General features: G+C 47.0%; 1 protein-coding gene across 2 annotated transcripts in view; it reads right to left on the bottom strand.

The window, feature by feature from the left end:
- THNSL2 (threonine synthase like 2) overlaps positions 1 to 24,373 on the bottom strand; it is a 75,511-nt gene that overhangs the window by 30,167 nt on the left and 20,971 nt on the right. For both annotated transcript variants that reach the window (XM_029593087.1, XM_029593096.1), the window contains exons 3-5: positions 17,008 to 17,202; positions 14,509 to 14,661; positions 2,375 to 2,608 (exon numbers count right to left, since the gene is read on the bottom strand). In XM_029593087.1, the coding sequence (XP_029448947.1) occupies positions 2,375 to 2,608; positions 14,509 to 14,661; positions 17,008 to 17,202 (582 nt within the window). The remainder of the gene's footprint in view (positions 1 to 2,374; positions 2,609 to 14,508; positions 14,662 to 17,007; positions 17,203 to 24,373) is intronic.

Here is a 24,373-nt window from a genome sequence, read left to right as displayed (position 1 = left end):
AATTTCTTATGTTTTTAACTATCCAACTGCTAAATTTTCCCGAAGATTTAAAGGATGGCAACTGGAGAAATGTATAAGAGTGCTAGACTGTGGGCTTTCCTGGAAAATGAAAAATTTGAAGCCTTCATTTTGAAAAACTCCAATGTCTGAAAAAGCAATTTCCCAAATATTAACTGTATATGTAAACTGCAAATTTGTATCGCATGAATTATACCAAACAATAACCTCTTAAGATCTTCTATGTCACCAGTCCATAACACAAAAATATCATTGATGTAACGTTTCCATAGTTTTACCTGATTTTTTATAGGGACACTAAGGCAACAACTAGCTTCAAAATCACCTACATAAATGTTAGCAACATCTAGATTACTAGTAATGGTAACTACTGATATAGCTTCTTTATATTCTAAATATACCTCAAGATGAGTCGATTCAAATTTTGAAAATGATTATTAAATACAAGAAGAGATCCAATAAGAATCCCTACTAATTTTCTATGCAATCTTGCCACCATTGTATTAAAAAGAGAATTTTTTAACAAATCAAAGAGACAGCGATGGTGGCCTCCATGGCCCCCAGACATCACTAACATTTACGATTTTGAAGCTAGGTGGTTGCCTCGTTGTCCCTATAAAAATCAGATGAAACTGTGGAAACATTATATCAACGAAGAGCTAACTTTAGATCTGCTCTGAAGCAGGTCTAAAATTATCCGACCAACTTAACCGGATATACCAGATATTTGGCTAAGTTAGCAGCATAATTCAACCCCTTCCTAGAACGCCCCTTTTTCTATCTGGCTATATTATAGTCGGATAATTTGGAATAAGTACAGTTACTAAATGCTTTTGATAATATCATTCAACCCCTTCCTAGAACGCCCCTTTTTCTATCTGGCTATATTATAGTCGGATAAATGTTGGAATATACCAAATTTACCATTTAGTCTAAATGGCTTTTGAATATGGACCTCACCTAATTTATTCAGTATCATCTGTGATTGGTCAACTATCTACTTATTGGGGCAGATTTTAAATACTTGCGCGAGCGCGTACTTTTGTTCGCGCAGCAGGCGCGAACAAAAGTACGCTGGATTTTATAAGATACGCGCGTAGCCGCGTGTCTTATAAAATCCGGGGTCGGTGCGCGCAAGGGGGTGCACATTTGTGCAACCTGCGCGCGCCGAGCCCAGCGCGCGCTGCCTGTTCCCTCCGAGGCTGCTCCGATTTCGGAGCAGCTTCGGAGGGAACTTTCCTTCGCCCTCCCCCCACCTTCCCCTACCTAACCCACCCCCCCGGCCCTATCTAAACCCCCCCCCTTACCTTTGTTGGCAAAGTTACGCCTGCTGAAAGCAGGCGTAACTTTGTGCGCGTCGGCCGGCTGCCCCACTCCGTGGTCCGGTCCCGGGGGCTGTTCCAGAGGCCGCAGCCATGCCCCCGGAACGCCCCCGGGCCAAAACCACGCCCACGTCACCGCCCCCGAAACACCGCGCCCCGCCCCCTAAATGCTGCGTCATCCCACCACACCCCCGCCACGCCCCGCCACACCCCCGACAGGAAGCCCCGGGACTTACGCGCGTCCCGGGGCTCTGCGCGCGCCGGGGTTTTAAAATCCGCCCCATTATCTTTTATATTATTAACTATTATTCTCTACTGGAGACTTCTATAAATTATTGTTTCTTGTGGTTAGTATTACATGGATTTGTTCCTGGCATTTTCTATTAACTATATTTCAATTGTAAATGTTTTTCCACATACAATGCCATACATTTTAGTGCGCAGCACAGTAATCAGATGGTGTATACAGTGTTCACACAGGCAAGAAACAGATACCAGAAAAAAGCTTACACTTTTCCCTACCACCATTCTGAGTAAAATACAGTAAGACAAGGAGTAGTAATCCATCCTAACTCTTAGATCTATAACAAAATATAATTTTTTTGTTGACTTTTATTTCATAGAAAATTTAGACCAAAGGTAGAATAGATATTTATTTATTTAGGCGTTTTATATACTGTTGTTTCAAAGGTAGATCCTGATGTTTTACAAGATCCACATCCATATTCATAAGCAATGATTACATACTATGTGTTAGCATTCAACACTCGCTACAGTATATTCTAGTTCTTATTCATGCATTTTCATGATAGTTCAGTCCATCCCATCCTGCTAATTATCTAATGAAGTTTTAATAAACTGGATCTGAAACTAATGATGTGGATGCCAACCAAGTCAATGGAAGCAAATGTTGTGAGGAAGTGGGTGATTTCCTTAAAGTGAGATTCTCAACCTCAAACTGAGGGCAAACTGGCCATGGTAAGATTTATCAATTGCTTCTCAGTGTTTGAATCCCATCTGTTTAGTTTGCTAACCTGTGAGGTTTCCTGCTCCACCTGTCGGCACAATCACCTCCACAATGGGCAGTGGCTCTTCATTTCTCATGGCCGGAGTACACTGAAAGTAAGCATAGAAGAAATGGGCAATCTGGACCATAATCCGAGCCCAGTTCACAGAATTTAGACTCATTAAGTTATGTCTTCTGACAAACTCTGTGTCGGCAAACAGTTTTTTGATTGGTACATCCAGGTCATCAGAAGTCCCTTCAACTGTGGAAAAAGAAGACAAATGAAATAATGTTCTTGAAATTACATACTGTAGGTTAAAATAAAACATTTTCAATAACTGTATGAAGGTAAAAAGTTTCACTTGGACTGTGTCCATATTTAATATGAGATCTGTGTTCCTGCCTCATCATGTCAGTTGTCTGACACATGATTCAGTGAAATCCATTTCTAGCCCATGGATCACTATTTTGATTCAAAAAAAGATGCTCCGCCATCGGTGGTTGATCACCTGATCTCCCGAAGCTGCTCTTTGTCTCTGCTTTTGGACACATGCACCTCTAACTACTAAAAATAAATTCATGATATATGCCTCAAACAGAATGCGGTAGCGAGGACCATCTCTAATGCCCGTAAATTTGATCCTATCACTCCCATCCTTAAAGACCTGCACTGGCTCCTGATCCCCTCAAGTATCCTCTATAAAACCCTTTCTATTATCCACAAATCCACCTATATACACAATTCCAAATGGCTTGAGGAGCTGCTCCGTTTCACACCCTCTAGCCCCCCCTCCCCAGAGCTGCCAATAAAGGAACCCTCCATGTGCCTTCACTCAAGAAGGCACACCTCACCTCCACGAAAGACCGTGCCCTCTCCATCACCGAGCCTACCCACTGGAACACACTACCCGCGAACCTCCACCTTGAGCCTTGTACCAGTAAATTCAAATCCAACTTAAAAACTTGGCTCTTCAAACAGGCCTACCCCGAATAGATATTCTGCTCCCTTAACCCATGCCGCGCCAGCTCTTAACCTAATACCTGGTATAAGTTATGTTACAATGTTCTTCTTGTTTTCCTTGTATTTGTGATTGCAAGCAGCCTGTTGCTCTTGTTTTCCAGTTCCATGCTATATCTCTATTCCTATTTATTCCCATCCCTGTACCTGTTCAATGTAATTTTTAACTTCAGTTCTGCTGTAAACCGATATGATGTAGCTACTAATATGGGTATAAAAAAGTGTTAAATAAATAAATATTTTTGTCTTCATAAAAAGGCCACTTAGTAGCACTGGCTACTGTTATGTCCATGTTAGTCAAAACGTCTCTGCCGAAGAAAGCCATTACAAAACTTTGCATTGTTCCCCTTTCCTCTTTGTATACATCTTTTGAAATATGTTTATGTTGTAGTAAAAAAAAAAAAAAGGGATATCTTGCACACACTAAATCCCGACAAATATTCACCAGCAACATTTTGGCATGTAAGACAACCATTCACTGGAAGCTTGTTTGAAACCATCTGGTCCTTTTACATGGGTCACTGAGCAGACCTTACTATTCTGAGCTGGACTTGAACCAATGATCATGGCTCTGTAGGCCTGTGTTTTTAGTTAGAAGTGTAAGGGGGTCTTCTAACCTATCCCTTGCTAGTATCCTCAGTGTTCCAACTGATACTATATGAGGAGGTCGGAGCAGAGTCGGAGAGGTAAATGGTGTTTGGCATTCCCCAGTGTCCTGAGTTTCACAAACCTTCTGAGACCACATGGCTCAGGGCTCTTTGCAATGTCTTTCAATTGTACTGAAGGATGGTCTCTCCAAGGGGAGAGGACTGCCTGGCCTTCTTCCTGTCCTGGGAAGGTGGCTGGGGCTCAAGGTCAGGGTGCCAAGGCCTTCTGACTGAGGAGGACATTGCCCTGGGATCCAAGAGGTTTAAGTCCCCAAAATTTCTGAAGATCAAGGGAAAATTCTCTAAGAAGAAGGGAGTTAAGTCCTTAGTTCTGTTCTGTCAGGGATTCCTTCAGCAGTTGAAAAATGAGGATATACCTTAGTAGGAATAAGAGGAAGGACTACCTTGCAGGGGAACGATCCCAGATTTGGTGCCTGATAAAATGAATCAGTCAGAGACTCATCTACCTTTTCCTTGAGCGGCTTCAAGAAAAGGCTACCTTATGGGTAGAAGGTCCCACAGAGCTGCTGCCCTCAGAGTTCCTGACTTGTTCATAGGGAGTTCCAGATTCCTAATGGAATACAGAGAGAACTGTCTCCAAAAGTGCAGGTACCAGGCCAAGTGCACAAGTAGGGTTGCCCTATGCATAGAACAGTGGTTCTCAACCTTTTTTCTGTTGGGACACATGCATGACACACGTCCCAGGGCTAAACATAAACATATACAATGTATCTACAAGAACCGCCCTGACCCCCAACAATGGGTGCAGAACAGAAGTAGGACATTTCCCATTTAATTTTCTATACAAAAAAAGATATTTCTGGTGTCATCTCAGTAACACCAGCATAAACACTCTCTCCTACCAGTCACAATAGCCCTCCTTATGAAAAAAACAGTAATTTGCCACCAATACATGTCCTATTGAGAAAACAAAACAAATACTACTGATACATATGCCTACATGCTAATAACATACCTCACCTAAGTCACATACATAGAATCAACCTTCACCAAGTACAGAAAGACCGCAAATTACAAATATGGAGACAGAAACTGGAATGGTAACAACCCTACATATGAAAAGGCAACACTACAAATATTTAACCAGGCCCTAAACACCAATACACCTTCTATTAGGAAAATAGAACAAGCCAAGCTGCTATAGATCCCTACACAGAAACTACAAGCTTGCAGAATACCCTTACCTGGGTCACACATGCAGAACACAAACAAACCCTCACCAAATACAGAATAAAGTGACCATCAAGTTAATGTTTTTGTTTTTCCATTGTTGCACTGCATACACTCAGTCTGGCTTCTTGCTGTTTCCAGTTCAGTTTTTGTCTCCACATTTCTATTTATGCATTTCTCAAGTAATATAAAATAATTCTAAAACTAGAATAATAAATATAATAAATGCTTCAAAACAATTGGTAAATAGAACAACATCCAATCATTAAAAACGTACAAAATTATTAAAAATTCTCTAAATACCAATAATATATTTCAAACAGCAGACACATCACATAATACCCAATAATTAAAATGGCAGTCAATCAAGAGAAATAAACTTAAAAAGCCACCTTTACTTCCCTCTCTAACAATTCTCCTACTCCTTTCCGTTGTAGGACAGTAGCACATACCAGAAGCAGTAATGGCTGCTGAAGCTCTGTCCTCATGCTCCTCTTCCTTAGGGTCCATGACTAGCCTGTCTCACTCACACACACTTTCTGTCTCACACACACCAGTCACCTCCCTGACCAATATCTCTCTCTCTCACACACACACCACTCACTTCCCTGACCAATCTCTCTTTCTTTCACACCACTCACCTCCCTGACCACTCTCTCTCTCTCACACACACACACACACACACCAGTTATCTCCCTGACCATTCTCTTTCTCTCATGCGTTTTCTCTCTCTTACTTGCACAGTCTCAATCACACACATTCTCTCACACACATACTGGCTCACTCTGTCTACTCACTCACCCCTCCCTCAGCACACATGGCAGCTACAGCACAAGGCAGTAAGACAGAAAACATGTGTGAGAGCAAGAGACTGGCCAGGGAGGTGACTGGAATGTGTGTGAGAGAAAAAGAGTGGTCAGGGAGGTGACTGGTGTGTGTGAGAGAGACAGAGAGATTGGCCAGGGAGGTGATTAACAACTAGTCACTAGCAATTACAAAAATAAAATATTCTCTCTTAAAATAAAAGGCAACACTACAAATATTTAACCAGGCCCTAAACACCAATACACCTTCTATTAGGAAAATAGAACAAGCCAAGCTGCTGTAGATCCCTACACAGAAACTACAAGCTTGCAGAATACCCTTACCTGGGTCACACATGCAGAACACAAACAAACCCTCACCAAATACAGAATAAAGTGACCATCAAGTTAATGTTTTTGTTTTTCCATTGTTGCACTGCATACACTCAGTCTGGCTTCTTGCTGTTTCCAGTTCAGTTTTTGTCTCCACATTTCTATTTATGCATTTCTCAAGTAATATAAAATAATTCTAAAACTAGAATAATAAATATAATAAATGTTTCAAAACAATTGGTAAATAGAACAACATCCAATCATTAAAAACGTACAAAATTATTAAAAATTCTCTAAATACCAATAAAATATTTCAAACAGCAGACACATCACATAATACCCAATAATTAAAATGGCAGTCAATCAAGAGAAATAAACTTAAAAAGCCACCTTTACTTCCCTCTCTAACAATTCTCCTACTCCTTTCCGTTGTAGGACAGTAGCACATACCAGAAGCAGTAATGGCTGCTGAAGCTCTGTCCTCATGCTCCTCTTCCTTAGGGTCCATGACTAGCCTGTCTCATTCACACACACTTTCTGTCTCACACACACCAGTCACCTCCCTGACCAATATCTCTCTCTCTCACACACACACACACACCACTCACTTCCCTGACCAATCTCTCTTTCTTTCACACCACTCACCTCCCTGACCACTCTCTCTCTCACACACACACACACACACAAACACACACACACACACCAGTTATCTCCCTGACCATTCTCTTTCTCTCACTAGCAATTACAAAAATAAAATATTCTCTCTTAAAATAAAAGAATGTTTCTAAAATACCTAGTGCACTTTGAAACATCCTCACATATGAAAACAAAAACTAAGTAGATAGATTTTGGGTTTCTAGCAGGGGTAATTGGACATGAACTCCCAGTGAGCTTTGGAGTAATCTCTTGCAAGCACATGCTTCGTCCAGCACTACCATGGGAAAGGAAGACCCCAGGATCCTCTCTCCCACAAAGCGGCTTTGGCTCAAGATCTTAACATTGCTCATTTGTACTTTTGCTTTTTAAGTAGAGAAATGCCTCTTTCTTTGGCCTCTCCTTTTCTATTGCTTCTGGGAAAATATTCATGAGTACAGAAGAACCCTTGAGTTTCCCGTGTGCAATATTTATTGCTCACACTCTCTCACACACATCACATCCATCATTCATTCATTCATTTAACAGATTTCTGGTTTCCTGTTCTCCATATTTCAGTTTCATGCAAGCAACTTTGCCACAATCAAACTGTGAACAAGAACCTGTTAGAGCAGTCTGCCAGAGACTGTTAAAACCTGGGAATATTTGTACAGTTTTTAGGATTTACAAGCTTAAAGTCTGGGGGGTTGACATCACCCGGCCTTGCAAAGGAGCCTGCATTTCCCCCCAGTCTTAGCCTCCATTGCTCCTTCCTGAAACATAGTCTGTGCTAAGTGACTTTTACCGCTAGGGTGGCCACTGCCTGCTTTCGGAACGGACGGCCGGGCTTTCAGGCAGTGTGTGCAGCATCCGGTCAGAGGCACCAACCAAAAGTTAAACATCCTCTGCAGCGGCAGCAACAGCATGGTCCTTTCTTCTTCCTGCATGCCCGGTAAACATCATTTCTTCTTCTGGGCCACAGGGGCAGGAAGAAGAAAAGGCCACATTGCTGTTGCCGGCTTCCACAAAAGAAAATTGGTTCTTACCTGATAATTTTTGTTCCTGTAGTACCACGGATCAGTCCAAACCATGGGTTATGCCTCCCTTCCAGCAGGTGGAGACAGAGAAAAACTTGAAAGGCACCCTCACTTAACCCGGTGTACCTCCTGCATCCCTTCAGTATTTAGAATATCAAAGCAGAAAAGGACTAGCAATGAATCAAGCAAGAACAGAACTGTAAACATGAACAGATAAACACGGAAACTGTATTTTTCTTTCTTAGTATGCTTCAATAACATAACCGTAACATGCGAGCGTGGACTGCAAAAATTTCCGTTACCCACTCCTAGTCTTTGGGTGGGCATTTGCACTGATCCATGGTACTACAGGAACGAAAATTATCAGGTAAGAACCAATTTTCTTTTCCCTGTACATACCTGGATCAGTCCAAACCATGGGATGTACCAAAGCTTCCCTAAACAGAGTGGGACCTTGCGAGTCCCAAGCACAGCACACCACTGCGGCTCTGCAGATCTCCTGAGGTGATACCAACTGGCATTCGGCCCAAGAAGCTGCTTGAGAACAAATAGAATGGGCCTTCAAGCCTTCAGGAACTGAACATCCCTAACAAATGTATGCAGACGAAATGGTTTTTGTCAACCATCGAGCAATCATTGTCTTAGAAGCCTTCTGACCTCTCCTGGGACCACTCCAAAGGACAAACAAATGATCTGAGAGTCTGAAAGAATCTGTGACTTCCAAATAACATAGCAAAGCATGTCTAACATCCAGCCTACAAAGCTCATGCGTGTGCTGGGCATCGTTCGCTAAATCAGGAAAGGCTGGAAGCTCAACTGACTGGCTTAAATGAAAAGAAGACACTACCTTGGGCAAGAATGATGGCACCATTCGAAAAGAAACCCCCGAATCAGAGATTCTCAAGAAGGGTTCCCTACAGGAAAGCACTTGCAACTCAGAAATTCTGCAAGCTGAGCATATGGCCACCAAAAACACTGTCTTCAGAGTGAGGTCCTTCAACGTTACTGACTTAAGGGGCTGAAACGGCGGGTCACACAATCTGCGAAGAACCAAATTAAGACTCCACGATGGACATATCGGACGGACAGGGGGTTTCAAATGTCTTACTCCTCTGAGGAAACGTACCACATCAGGATGGGACGCCACTGAGCTACCAACCAGATTGCCAAGGGCCGCCACCTGTACCCAAAGGGAATTAAACAATAAGGGGCGGATTTTCAGAGCCCTGCTCGCGTAAATCCGCCCAAAACCGGGCGGATTTACGCGAGCAGGGCCCTGCGCGCCGGGAAGCCTATTTTACATAGGCCTCCCGGCGCGCGCAGAGCCCCGGGACTCGAGTAAGTCCCGGGGTTCTCCGAGGGGGGCGTGTCGGGGGCGGGCCCGGTCGTCGCGGCGTTTCGGGGGCGTGTCGGCAGCGTTTTGGGGGCGTGGCTACAGCCCGGGGCAGCCCGGGGGCGTGGCCGCGCCCTCCGGACCCGCCCCCAGGTCGCGTCCCGGCGCGCAGGAGGCCCGCTGACGCGCGGGGATTTACGCCTCCCTCCGGGAGGCGTAAATCCCCCGACAAAGGTAAGGGGGGGGTTTAGACAGGGCCGGGCGGGTGGGTTAGGTAGGGGAAGGGAGGGGAAGGTGAGGGGAGGGCAAAGGAAAGTTCCCTCCGAGGCCGCTCCGATTTCGGAGCGGCCTTGGAGGGAACGGGGGTAGGCTGCGCGGCTCGGCACGCGCCGGCTATACGAAATCGATAGCCTTGCGCGCGCCGATCCAGGATTTTAGCGGATACGCGCGACTCCGCGCGTATCTACTAAAATCCAGCGTACTTTTGTTTGCGCCTGGAGCGCAAACAAAAGTAGGCTATTTGCGCTCGTTTTAAAATCCGCCCCTAAGCCCTTGGCCAAACCATCTTGCAAAAAACTCAACATCTGAGCAATCGTAGCGTGTCTGGGAAGGAATCCTTGCCCCCAGCACGAGGTCTCAAAAACTCTCCACACTCTACTGTAAGAAAGAGAGGTAGACACCTTTCTGGCTTGTAGCAATGTAGTGATAACTGCCTCAGAATACCCTTTCTTTCTCAATCTCCTCCTTTCAAAAGCCAGGCCGCTATACAAAAGCGAGCTGCCTGGTCGAAATATATAGGACCTTGACGGAGAAGATGTGGAAGATGTCAGAGTCGCAGAGGTCCGTCCACGGTTAGATTGATGAGATCTGCGAACCATAGATGTCGGGGCCACTCCGGAGCTACTAGGATTACCCTCCCTGGGTGAGCCTCTATCCTGCGAATCACCTTGCCCACCAGAGGCCAAGGAGGAAATACGTACAGGAGAATTGAGGTTGGCCAGGGAAGCACTAGTGCGTCGACCCCCTCTGCACCGTGATCTCTCCTGCGACTGAAGCAGCAAAGAGCCTTGGCATTGTCCCATGTTGCCATTGAGTCCCCCATCAGCGAGAAGTGAGATCCATTGCCCGATCCGAGAGTTCCCACTCTCTGGGATCTATGCATCTGCGACTTAGAAAGTCCGCTTGAATGTTGTCCTTCCTGGCTATGTGAGAGGCCACTATTGTTGCAAGATTTTGCTCCGCCCAAGCCATGAGCAGTTCTGCCTCCTCAGCTACAGCTTGACTTCTGGTGCCTCCTTGACAATTGATATAGGCCACCATCGTTGCATTGTCAGAGAGGACCCGAACCGCCTAATGGCGTAAGTGTGGAAGAAAGGTTGTACGGCTAAGCGAATCACTCTTTTCTCCAAGTGGTTGATTGATCATCCGGACTCCTCTGGGGACCATCCACCCTGTACTGACAGAAACTGGCAAATAGTTCCCCAGCCGGAGAGACTGGCATCCGTGGCACCACTATCCAGTTTGGAACTTCCAGATTCACCCCTTGTGACAGGTTGTGTGGGCAGAGCCACCACCAAGACTGGACCTGACATGATCTGTGAGTGATAGAGGGAACTGGAAATTCTCCAACTTGGGGTCCCATCGGGAAAGCAATGCACTTTGTAATGGTCTCTCATGAGCAAAAACCCAAGGTACCACACCTCCAGAGTGGATGCCATCGAGCCGAGAACTTGAAGGTAGTCCCACACCTTGGGCAGTGGAAGAGCCAACAATCGATGAACTTGCCCCATCAGTTTGTTCAGTCGATCAGTCGAGAGAAAGACCTTCCCGACCGCAGTGTCGAACCGGGTTCCCAGAAATTCCAACGTCTGGGAGGGGACGAGGTTGCTCTTGGACTGATTGATCACCCATCCGAGGGATTCCAAGAGAGTGGTCACCTGGTGTATCGCTTCCACACAGCAATCTCTTGATTTCGCTCTGATCAGCCAATTGTCCAGGTAGGGATGAATGAGCATGCCTTGTCTCCGGAGAAAGGCTGCCACCACCACCATGACTTTGGTGAATGTGTGAGGAGTGGTCGCAAGGCTGAAGGGTAGAGCACAGAATTGGTAATGCATTCCTAGCACCATGAAGGGAAGGAACTTTTGGTGATCCTCATGTATGGGAATGTGCAAGTAGGCCTCCATCAGATCTAGAGAGGCTAGAAATTTGCCCTTCCTCACCGCCACGATGACTGAATGCAGAGATTCCATGCGAAAGTGGGACACCCTGAGAGACTTGTTCACCCCGTTGAGGTCTGAAATTGGCCGGAAGGAGCCTTCCCTCTTTGGAACTACAAAGAAAATGGAGTATCGCCCTGTCATCCAGTGCTCTGGAGTCATGGGCTTCACAACTCCGAGGGTCAGTAGACGTTCTAGAGTTTGCTGACCAATCTGTTGTTTGGCCTGGGGACCGCATGGAGATATGATGAAGAACTCTCTGAGAGGACGAGCAAATTCCAAAGCGTAACCTCATTCTATTAAGCTTAGCACCCACTGATCTGAAGTAATTGTGGTCCATGCCTTGTAAAACCATGACAGGCGACCCCCAACCCGTGGGATCAAAGGATGGGTTGACTGCATCTCATTGTGTAGGCTTGGAGGTGGGAGCAGAGGAAGAACCACCTATGCGTCCACGGAAGGACGAGAACCAGGCTTGGCCTCTGGCAAATGGCTGTCGCTTGCTGCCTGTTTTGCCGAAATCTCCGTTGCCCCCGAAAACAAGAACGGGATGATGGAAAACCTCTAGAGGGCTTCGGTCTGTCCTCTGGCAACTTGTGAACCTTGTTCTCCCCCAGGGACTTGATCAACTGCTCCAAATCATCCCCAAATAAAAAACCACCTTTAAACGGGATAGCTCCCAGCTGAGCCTTGGATGAAACTTCCACTGGCCAGTGGCGGAGCCACAAAAAATGCCTTGCTGACATTGCAGACGAAATGGTGCGAGATGAGGTGCAGAGGAGGTCATATAGAACATCCGTTCATATACCACTGCAGCTTCCAAATGTTGTGCCTGTTCAGACTCTCCCGGAGGAAAATCTCTAGACGTCAGCAGCTGCTGAACCCAGCGCAGACTCGCTTGCAGCATGTAACTGCTACACACTGCCGCTCGGACACCCTGGGCGGAGACCTAAAAAATACGCTTAAGCAGGACTTCCAGCTTGCAGTCCCAGAGATCCTTGAGGACCATCGAGCCTGCCACAGGAATAGTGGTCCATTTGACCACAACCGAAACCGCAGCATCCACTTTAGGGGATCGGAGGAATGCCAGAAAGTCGTCTGATAACGGATACAGCTTATCCATAATGCGACCCACTCGCAGACCAACATCTGACGCCTCCCACTCCCTGGTCACCAGCTGCTGAATCATGGCATGAACAGGAAAAACCTGGGCCGGAGTACGCAATCCCGCTATAACCAGATCCACCAAATCTTGCGGCAGAGCTTGTAGGGGAAGCTCGACCCTCAGCTCAGACAGAACTGCTGGAATGAGGAGCTCTAATTCCTCCCTCTGAAACAGCCAGGCCACCTTAGGGTCATCCCCCTCTAAGGGGTTTTGTTTTCCTTGCTCCTCATCCAATCCCCCACCAGCAGAAGGGAAAGGAGAAATTCCTGCATCTGTCGCCGTACTGCCCGGAGTGGCCGTGCCTCCTGAAGCCACAGCGCCTTTCAACTTCGTGACCCGTAGAGACGCGGGAACATCTGTGTGCTTGGCTATCTTGGGGGCGGTCCCTGCACAGGTCTCATCGGCAAGGGAGTACCTTGCAGAGATCTGGAAGCCAAAAAGGCTTTATGCATAAGAAGGCCAAAATTTAAAGAAAAAGAATCAGAATCAACATCCTGTCCTCCAGGGAAAACAGGGTCCTCCTGTAAATCATCCTGGTCCTGATCCAAAATATCATCAGGACCTGCAGGGACCGGAGATAACGCAGGAAGAACCTCCCCCTCCCTCCTAGAACACTGACAGACAGCGGGAGCAAATTCCAGGCCTAGAAAGTTGCGCGGAGGATTCTCCACATGCTACACACCAAGATGGCCACGGCATCATGGTGGGAAAAAAACAGCTCAAAAACCGCAAAAAACACAGTGAAATTCGACGAAAACGCGGAGGGTTCCTGGATTGCAGCAGACTAAAAAGAAAATTTTTGAAAAATTTCGATTTTTTTTTTTTTTTTTTTTTCACACAAGTGCTCAGGAACACCACAGGGTAAGAGAGGGACTGGACCACCAGTAATCTCTTCCCGGGATGCTTACCTTGCTGGAGTCCCACGGGGTCACCAACCCCAGCTCCAATACCTGCTACCAGAGGGGATGAACCCGCAGGATTTCACAACCCTCTGGGAGGATAGGGAAATACTCCCAGCTGCACAAGAACTTCTTCCTTTTTTTTTTTTTTTTAAACTTGCTTGATTCACTACTTAATAGCTAGTTCAATTTTAGTTAACTTTAAGGGATAGCCTAATCCCAGACCCAGGGCAAGACCGCAGGGTTTGCACTACCTCCATCTACTGGAGACAGAGAAATACTGAAAGGATGCAGGAGGTACACCGGGTTCAGTGAGGGTGCCTTTCAAGTTTTTCTCTGCCTCCACCTGCTGGAAGGGAGGCATAACACATGGTTTGGACTGATCCGGGTACGTACAGGGAAACACTGTTTTCGTTCCACTCTGGACTTGAATGTGCCAAAAGCATGGGCAGGAACGGCAGCAGTGTTTGTTGAAGAATTGTGTGCATCTTGTTGGGGTGAGGAGAGGAAGGGAAAAGCAGCAGGAGACCAGGAAGTGCGTGACACACCTGCCGGTGCTTGGCGACACACCGCTTGAGAGCCGCTGGCCTAAAGTCCCTACTGCCTGGGAGTACAGAACTGTTTCATTTGACGGAGAATGATTTAATGATTTTATTGTTAAACAACTACAGTGTAGTATATGTGTGGATTTTTAATGGACTGCAGAGGAGTTCCAGAAAACCCTCTGCCTTGAAAGACTTGTTCTTTCCCGCCATGTGAAAAGAACTCATGTGAACCTGTGCCCAGGCAGAAGCTGGGGAAGGGGCTACAGACAAAACATTTTAATTTCATCAAGTTTTGCACCAGCATTGCATTATATAATATATTATAATGATATTACAAACCGGCAAACACATGGACATTATCTTCAATCACCGTCGTCATTTGCAGTTCTTGAATTTGTGTGCAACGACCACGTGGTAATAGGACAACAATGTCTACATCCCTCATCCCTCTCACGCTTTCAATAGCTGAGCTGCCAGTATCCCCAGATGTTCCTATTTGAAAGAGCAACAAAAAGAAAATATTCAAGGTTCACATGACATTATAGCTATGTTAAGTAAATCCATTTTTCTGCAATACACGCATGCTCCAAAATGAGTATGACGTATTACTATTATTGCTCATTAAACAGCAATACAGGCCACAAAATATCAAGGCTGGCCTGAGCTGCTGATGCTGTGGAGGCAGCATTCACAGCCCTTGAACAGCAAGGCAGGGACAGGAGAGAAGTCTTGGCAATTGCTTTTCAGCAAGACCTATCTTTGTATAAAAGAAAAATCTCATATACTGGCTGGCTTCAGATTACACAATCTGAAGGGAGCTACACACAGTGTCACTCAAACAAGTTTTGCATGTTATTTCCTGGCCCCTAAACCTAGTGCAATAGGGACATGCAAATGAGCAGTTCTGCATGCAAAAGCATGCAAAATAATTTATTGGCATGCAAACAAGTATCGCAGTAATTGAAAAATCTGCATGTAGCTAGCTTTTCCCCAAGAGCATTATCAGACTAATGCCCCTACAGTACAAGGCTCAGTAAAAGGCTGCCCATGTGTCCCAAAATCGCTAGTAGTCTTTCTAGTGGAACCCTGCAACCCTCACATGTAGAGCAAGGAGTGCATGAGGTCAGTCAGCGCCATTTTGAAAAATGTTCCCTGTGACACAAGAGCAAATGGGGACCACTCCTGCCCTACTACACCCCCAGGGATTTCCCAGTAAGCATGGGGAAGTCTGGGAGAGTTGGGAAAGGAGGAGGGCCCACAATTTGGTAAATGGAAATCAATGCTTCTAATCTAGGGGGATGGTGCTTAAGGGGGGCTGCATAGTGAGGGGAGTCACAGGGTTCCACTAGACTACCAGCAATTTTGGGACATGGAGGGTGAGGAGATTTTTTTCTAGGCCTTATGGCCCCTTTAAAAGGTGACAGCCCCCAACGTATGTTGTCACAGCCAGGAACATGAGAAGTTCCCAGTCATATCAGCATTCTGCAGGATTTATTAAAAAACAACCGTACTCAGGTGCCATAGTTTAGTAAACCCCCATGGAATTTTTATCTGCTTCCAGTTTAGTAAAGAGGCCCCTTAGTTAATGAATAACATCCAGAACAATATATTTTATTCCTGCAAATGTACTTTTACCTAGCAGTTGACTGTAACATAGCAGAATACCATAAGATAATTATTTTCTTTTGTCTGGCCCAGCGATGCCCTCCTGATCCTTTAGGCTTGCAGCTCATTTGAAAACCTGGCATCACAAACCTTCATTCACAACTACTCAATGATTTTTTTTTCTCTCCCTATTTTATATCTTCTCCCAGCTTACTACAGTCCGGTTGTGACAGCAGAGGCCATGCACCAGGGCTCCCTCCCAAGGTCCATGAGATTATAAACCCCCAATCCAGCCACTAGGTGTGGCTAATGGGAGGTGACAACAGCTCCCTCCCCCGCTTGGGGGCAGCAGACCTGTGCCAGAAATTGAACCTAGGTCCCTATGCATGGCAGGGAACAACCCTGCGACCGAGATGGCCCTTTTACCATCATGTTTGTTTATATTACGGCAAAGGGGCCAGCCCTTTTACATTATTGAATTGTTGTGCTATACTGCCGTGAGCTCTCAAGATACAGTGGCCTAAAATTTAAGGTATAAATAATTTAATTAAGAAGAATATCTCATATCTTCTAGACAAACAAACTAATTTATTCCCAACTCCTCCTAGCCCACATTAGAGAAGATGTGGAAAGACCAAGACATATCTGTTTGGTCTAGACTTGGCCGAGGCAGGGCCTGGAGTTGATTATCCCAGGCCTGCCCCCCTATATGCCAACATCTCTCAAGGAGATAGGGCAAGTTTGCTGAAACCCCAGCCTATCCCCTTTCACTTCCTGTTTTCACAAATCCTCCTCAGTCGGTAACTGACAGAAGGATCTTGTCATCTGGGTAGTGACTTTCTCATGACCTCAAAGCCTGTTAAGCATTTTCTTCAACTTTGTCTATAATTGAGATTTTTCACAAGAATATAGAAAGAGGATTTCAATCTCTGCGATTTTTGACAATTGACACCATCTCAACAAAATCATAACACTGGAGAAAATATATCAGTTTCTGATTTGCTTGAAGGTGGAGTGGCCTAGTGGTTAGAAAAATGACTGATGACCCACAGAAACTAGGGTTCAAATCCTGACACTCCTGGTAACCTTGAGCAAGTCACATTATCTCTCAGTGCCTCAGGTACCCAATTAGATTATAAACTATATGGGCCAGGAACTTATAATAGCTTAATACCTCTGATTTGACGGTACTACATACATCCAGTAACACTATAAAAATCACAAGTGACTTACCTACAAGGATTGTGACATGTTTATTTTGTTTCTTCAAGAAGTACTGTAAGAACTGTCCTACACAGGACATGGCCAAGTCCTTAAAGGCATGGGTCACACCATGCCACATCTCCAAGACATTCAAACCATTCTTCAGTCTGCATAAATTGACAACATCACTGTGCCTGAACCTACTGAAAGCTTTACCAATCAGATCTAGGGAAAGAAGAGATTCAGCGAGATAATTCTTATAGGCATACATTATAGCATTTCAATACTGTGCCTCAATTAGAGAGATAGTACTTCAGTAGCTCAATCCCAAGAAATAAAAATAGGATTTTTATTTTTTATAGTGATGTGTAAGAATAAGGCCTATGTCTGAAGTCAGTGGAAAAATTGCTGATATTATGTAAAGAATTATGAATATTTGCTTCAGTTAAACAGCAAACCATGACCGGAGACAGTTTATAGACTACAAATGCAGGCTGGGTATTACCTACAGTGCTTAGGTACTGGGAAGATTTATGGAGACTGGATTGTATTGCACCTTTTCCTGCCACGCCACACACGGTTTTGAAAACGAATAAAGTAAGATTTGTTTCATGAAATTCAGCTACACTTTTTAAAAGCTGAGTATGTTTGGCCCAAGTTCTAAATTTACAGCTGCAGGTTTGGATCCAGTGTCTGTTAGAGCCGGCTGGGCCCGAGTAGTACCATTAAAAAAGTAGTGTGCTCCAGCTCGGGGAGGGAAAGTGAGTGATGCTACCGTGGCAACCCCTACCAGTCAACAAGCAGCTCGGAGGGCACTTCTCGGGGAAGGTCAATGAGGGTCCCTTGAGTCACGGAGGTGGAAAAGAAAACGGGGCGACCAAAGAAATGGCACTGACACAAGGAAGACAAATCTTTAGTAACTGTTCATACAATCTGCCTTGCTCTGCTATGCCAGGTGAAGACACCAGAGGGTGCTACAATAGCACTGCTGCTTGCTAAAAGAATATGAGTTGTCACAGAACAGCTAGTACTATGACAAAAAATGGATGCCAGCCGAAAAGTCAGCATGTAATGTGATTTCACCTTCCATCCCCAGGACAGCTCACTGTCACGAAGGATAGGATACAACACCGCCAACAGTGAGAATATGTTCAGGAGCAGAGATACTAATCCTAGTCAGGTTGGTGGCACAACCCTTATGTCTTTATTACTGTTGGGAGGATTCGGTAAAATGCGCGGGAGAGCCGGCGCTCCGAGGCGTGCGCCCAGGCCACTCTCCTGGGCGCGTGATTCTGTATGCAAATGAGGGCCCGTGCTAATAAGGAGGCAGAAGCGGCGGCCGTCAGCGGGTTTGACAGCCGATGCTCAATTTTACTGGTGTCGGTTATCAAACCCGCTGACAACCACGGGTTGGGAAAATGGACGCCGGCAAAATTTTCCAACCCGCGGGCTGATATTTTTTTTTTTTTTTTAAGATTTTTGATTTTTTTTTGGGGGGCCTCCGACTTTATATCGCTATGATATTAAGTTGGAGGGTGTACAGAAAAGCAGTTTTTTCTGCTTTTCTGTACACTTTCCCGGTGCCGGCCAAAATTAACACCTGCCTTTGGGCAGGAGTTAATTTATGAGAGTAAAATGTGCGGCCTGGCTGCACATTTTACTTTCTGTATCACGCAGGACTAACTAATAGGTTCATCAACATGCATGCTCATCAAGATGTATAAGGGGTAATAATAGCGCGTCCAAACGGGGGCTAACGGTGCGCTTGGCCCAAGAGCACCGTACTAAAATCGGCCTGAAAATGAGAAATAAGCCTCTTCGTCCCATGTATAAGAAAATTATTCCTTACCTGCTAATTTTCATTCCTGTAGTACCACGGATCAGTCCAGACAGTGGGTTATGTCCCCCTTCCAGCAGATAGAGTCAGAGAAAACTTCGAAGGGTGCTCCCATATAAGCTAATGCACCCTCTGTCATCCTTCAGTATTAAGAATATCAAAGCCTGAAGAGACAAGATGGATGGATCAAGGTATAAACCCCTTTCAACTTGAACAACTGTACAGTGTGTACTAACTATAAGAGGCAACTAAACTTGCAAAATGAACCAGCCACTAAACACGTGGTATATGGAAAACAATTTGAGCAGAGAGACAATCCCAATCCCATAAATCCTTAGGGTGGGCATCTGGACTGATCCTTGGTACTACAGGAACGAAAATTAGCAGGTAAGGAATAATTTTCTTTTCCCTGTATGTACCCGGATCAGTCCAGACAGTAGGATGTACCAAAGCTTCCTTACTTAGGGTGGGCCCCGGATAGCCCTGCTCGAATGAACCGATTGCCAAAGGAGCCGAAAACCGGTGGCTGTAGATTCAAACGATAGTGCCGAGCAAAGGTATGTAAAGACTTCCAGGTGGCTGCTCGGCATATCTCCTGAAGTGAAACAGATTGACTCTCCACCCAGGAAGCCGCGTGAGCTCAGAGGGAATGGGCCTTGATGCCCACCGGAGGCTGTCGACCGGCACCAATATATGCTGAGGCGATGGCCTCTTTTAGCCATCGAGCAATGGTGGGTTTTGAAGCCTTGGCCCCTTCTTTGGGCCACTCCAAAGTACAAAAAGATGATCCAACAAGCGAAAGTCATTTGTGGCCTCCAGATAGCAAATGAAGATGCGCTTAACATCAAGCTTGCGTACTTCACGGGAATCTTCAGTTGAGAAAGACAGGAGCTCCGTCGTCTGATTCATATGGAATGCAGAAACAACCTTGGGCAGGAAAGAGGGCACCGTGCGCAAGGAAACTCCTGAATCCATGAAACAGAGATAGGGCTCCCTGCACGATAGCGCCTGAAGCTCTGAAATCCTGAAGGTAGAGCAAATAGCCACCAGGAAGACTGTCTTGAGCGTAAGATCCTTGAGGGTAGCGGCTCATAGCAGTTTGAAAGGTGGGCCGCCTAGAATTCGAAGAACTAAGTTGAGGCTCCATGAGGGACACAGAGCGTGTACTGGAGGCTTAACGTGTTTCACTCTCTTGAGAAATCGGACGATGTAAAGGTGAGAGGAAAGGGGGGGGGGGGGGGGGCAGTCACCTGCACCCTCAGGGAATTGTAGGCCAATCCCTTTTCCAGGCCCTGTTGCAGGAACGACAGTATCTGAGCCACTGAGGCGCTCCACGGCGAGACAGGTACAGAGCCACACCAGGTCTCGAAGACCTTCCAAACTCTGACATAGGCAATGGACGTAGAGGTCTTCCTAGACTTGAGGAGGGTCGAGATCATTGCCTCCGGGTATCCTCGTCTTCTCAGCCGGCACCTCTCAAAAGCCAGGCCTCAAGACAGAAGCGATCTGCCTGGTCGAAAAATACCGGACCCTGGCACAGTAAGCGTGGTAGATCTCCCATGCGAAGAGGGCCGAAAACTGAGAGGTTGACCAAGTCCACAAACCACGGCCGACGTGGCCATTCTGACACCACCAGAATTACTGGACCATGGTGACTCTCTACTCTTCTGATTACTTTTCGCACCAGGGGCCATGGCGGAAACACGTAGAGGAGAATGTGCTGCGGCCAGGGAAGGACTAAGGCATCCACTCCTTCCGCGCCGTACTCTCTTCTGTGGCAGAAGAATCGCGGAGCTTTGGCATTCCGTGGAGTGGCCATCGGGTCCAGGTGGGGAGACCACCACCGACTGAATAGAAGTGCCACTGCTTCCTCAGAGAGTTCCCACTCTCCGGGATCTATGCGTTGACAACTCAAGAAGTTGGCTTGAATGTTGTCCACTCTTGTGATGTGAGAATCCAATAGGCGGGAAAGGTGGACCTCCACAAAGGCCAGCAACTTGTCCATCTCCCGAGAAACGTGACGACTCTTTGTTCCCCCTTGACAATTGATGTACACTACTGTTGTTGCATTATCTGACAGAATCCGAACCGCCAGATGCTGGACTAGGGGGAGAAAACGCTTCAATGCCAGGCGCATCAATCTGGTCTCCAAGCGATTGATTGGCCAGGATGCTTGCAACTACATCCACGTCCCCTGTGCCAATTTCGTCTGACAGACCGCTCCCCAACCAGAGAGACTGGCATCTGGGGTGACAATCACCCACTGAGGGACTGCCAAGGTTACTCCCTTTTACAAATGATCCAGCTTGAGCCACCAGGCCAGACTGTCCTTGGTTCTCTCTGGCAGCAGGAGGATGGCCTGAAACTCCCGAGAAATCGGTTTCCAGTGGGAGAGCAAGGCTCTCTGCAGAGGACGCATATGTGCAAAAGCCCAAGGTACCAGATCGATAGTGGATGCCATAGTGTCCAGAACCTGGATAATCCCAGGCTGTGGGAAGAGAGAGCAAAATGAATCGCTGTACCTGGGAGATGAGAGCCCGGGCCCGATCTGGACGCAGCAGTACCTTGCCCACAGCTGTATCGAAGTGTGCTCCTAGGAAGTCCAGGGACTGAGATGGAGTAAGGCTGCTCTTGGAGAAATTGACCACCCATCCGAGGGACTGAAAGAGATGCAACACTGTCTATCGCTCTTTGACACTGGAACAGGGACTTTGCCTGGATGAGCCAATCGTCCAAATAGGGGTGGACCAGGATTCCATCCCTCCTGAGGGCTGCTGCCACTATCACCATTACTTTGGTGAAGGTTCGGGGAGTTGTCGCCAGTCCAAAGGGCAGGGCTTGGAATTGAAAATGCTGTCCCAGAATCTTGAAGCGATGGAAGTGCTGATGCGCCTTGAGGATGGGAATGTGGAGATAAGCCTCCTTTAGATCCAAGGAGGCCAGAAATTCTCCACTGTGTACCGACGCTATCACTGAGCGTAAGGTCTCCATCCTGAAGTGTGGGACCCTGAGGGCTTTGTTGACCATCTTGAGATCCAGGATCGGACGGAAGGAACCCTCCTTCTTGGGGACTACAAAGTAGACGGAGTAATGGTCGGCTCCCACTTCCATCGGAGGAACCGGGCGAATTGCTCTGAGGGCCAGGAGCCTGTCGAGTGTCTGGCATACTATGAGTTGTTTCTGTGGTGGTCCGCAGGGAGAGAAGAGGAATCAGTCTCTTAGAGGACGAGCAAAATCTAAAGCATAACTGTGCTTTAGAATGACCAGGACCCACTGATCTGAAGTAATCTTGACCCACTCCTCGTGGAAGAGGGAGAGACAGCCCCCTATCCTGGGGACCGAGGAGTGGGCTGGCATGGCCTCATTGTGAAGATTTGGGAGCTGCCCCCTGGGGAAGATTATCCCGGGCCGGTCTTCGGCCATGAAAGGAATGAGACCAGGACTGGGAACGCGAAGAGGGCGGATGAGAGGCAGCTGTTCTTGGTTGATGGAAACATCTTTGGCTCCGTAAACAGCTTCTAGTGGAACCGAAGGTCCTAGCAGCCCGCGGCTGATCCTCCGGCAGTTTGTGGACCTTATTCTCACTGAGTGACTTGATAATCTGGTCCAGATCATCTCCAAAGAGTAATTTCCCTTTGAAGGGTAGGGAGCCCAACTGGGTCTTGGAGGAGGAATCCGCTGACCTGTTGCAGAGCCACAGGAGACGTCTGGCGGAGACTGCTGAAACCATAGACCTGGCCAGAACTTGGAGCAGGTCATATAGCGCATCTGCCCCATACGCTATCATGACCTCCAGGTGGTCAGCCTGTTGCGCTTCGGCAGGAGACAGCTCTTGTGTACTGAGGAGCTGCTGGACCCATCGGAGTCCTGCCCGTTGTGTGCGGGAACTACAGATTGCCGCTCTGACACCCAGAGCTGCCACCTCGAATACTCTCTTAAGATACACCTCGAGCTTTCTAGCCTGCATATCCCATAGGGCAGCACCTCCCATCACCGGAATGGTAGTTCGTTTCGTCACTGCAGATACCGCCGTGTCCACATTGGGAACCTTGAGGAGCTCCAGAAAATCGTCTGGGAGGGGGTATAGCTTATCCATAGCTCTACCCACCTTGAGGGAGGCTTCAGGGGAATCCCATTCCCGGGACAGCAATTGCAGTAGCGTAGGATGGGAAGGAAAAGACCTCAATGGTGGACTTAGACCTGAGAGCACGGGGTCCCCCTTCTTAGCTGGTGGAGAAGGCCCTGAAGGGTCTTGTGGATCCTCAATATCCAATTCCTGCACGACATATGGGATGAGCGGATCCCATATGGAAGAGACACAGTACCCAGGGGATCATCCCCTTCCATCTGAGCCATCAGAGAGGGTTCATCCAGGTCTGGGTCCGGGAGAGGGCCTTCAGGAAGAGGAGCCAAGCCCCCCAGAGGATGATGGACCACGCGGACCCTGGATGCACCTTGGTGAACCCCAGGTCCTGAGGCCGCTGTTCCCGCATTGGGCAGGATCGGGGCCAGCCTCCGTGCATCGAGGCGCGCGAACCTGCTTGTCCTGCCGACCGCAAGGAACCCTCCCCACCAGGGAAGCATCTCGCACAGATCCTCTCGCGGGAGAGCCGGGCTCTTTGCACACGCAGCACCTTGAGGACCGTGGAATGGGACTGTGAGCTGAGCCGCTGATGAATCGCTGGTGAGTGGCTGTGAGGAGCAGGGAAAATCCCCCTCTGCAGCACTACTCCTTCTCTCCGACCTGCCTGAATTGCTATTTACACCACACAGAGGAATGTCACGTCTCTGTGGAGGCTGCCCCGAGGCAAAACGACTTCTCAGGGCAGCGGGTCGGCTTGGAGGAAAAGGGGGAGAGGATGGACCAGCAACTTGCACCCTGGGGCTTACAAATCTAACCTGCAAGTAAGAAAGGTACAAAAACTTACCCCCACAAAGCAAATACAGCAATGGAGACTGAAAAACAGCTCTTCCTGCAAGTTAGATTGCTGGGCCGTAGACAAGGGTCTGAACTTTCCCTGTCTTTTTTTTTTACTATCCTCTATTAACCTTGATCCATCTTAAGATAGGAAGGAAACTAAGAAATAGAGAAAAGAGCACTAAATTTAGCTTTTCAGAAGTCTTAGTGGGGAACTAGAGTTCAGCCACTCTCATCTGCTGGAGTCAGGAGAATACTTAATACTGAAGGATGACAGAGGGTGCACCAGCTTATATGGGAGCACACTTCGAAGTTTTCTCTGACTCCATCTGCTGGAAGGGGGACATAACCCACTGTCTGGACTGATCCGGTTACGTACAGGGAAATCATGAATATAAACCCTGGTGCCCGCTTCTAAATATATCTTGATGTGATTAAAATGGTCTATGCTTAGAAATAACCTTTAGAGGAAGTTGTAGGTTTATTGTAAAACTCAGAGCTGCCGAGTGAACCAGGCCCAAGGAGGGAAATTTTAGGCCTCTCCTGAATTCCTGGTAATCCCCATCCTGATGCATTCTCATACCTGCAGCACTGATTTCAAACGGTAGAAGCAGGGACTACAAACATCATCATGCATTGTG

Source organism: Rhinatrema bivittatum, chromosome 1 (genome assembly GCF_901001135.1).
Source record: "Rhinatrema bivittatum chromosome 1, aRhiBiv1.1, whole genome shotgun sequence".
Taxonomy (NCBI): Eukaryota; Metazoa; Chordata; class Amphibia; order Gymnophiona; family Rhinatrematidae; genus Rhinatrema; species Rhinatrema bivittatum.
Note: the sequence above shows the minus strand (reverse complement) of the source record. Positions and strands in the feature narration are given on the sequence as shown.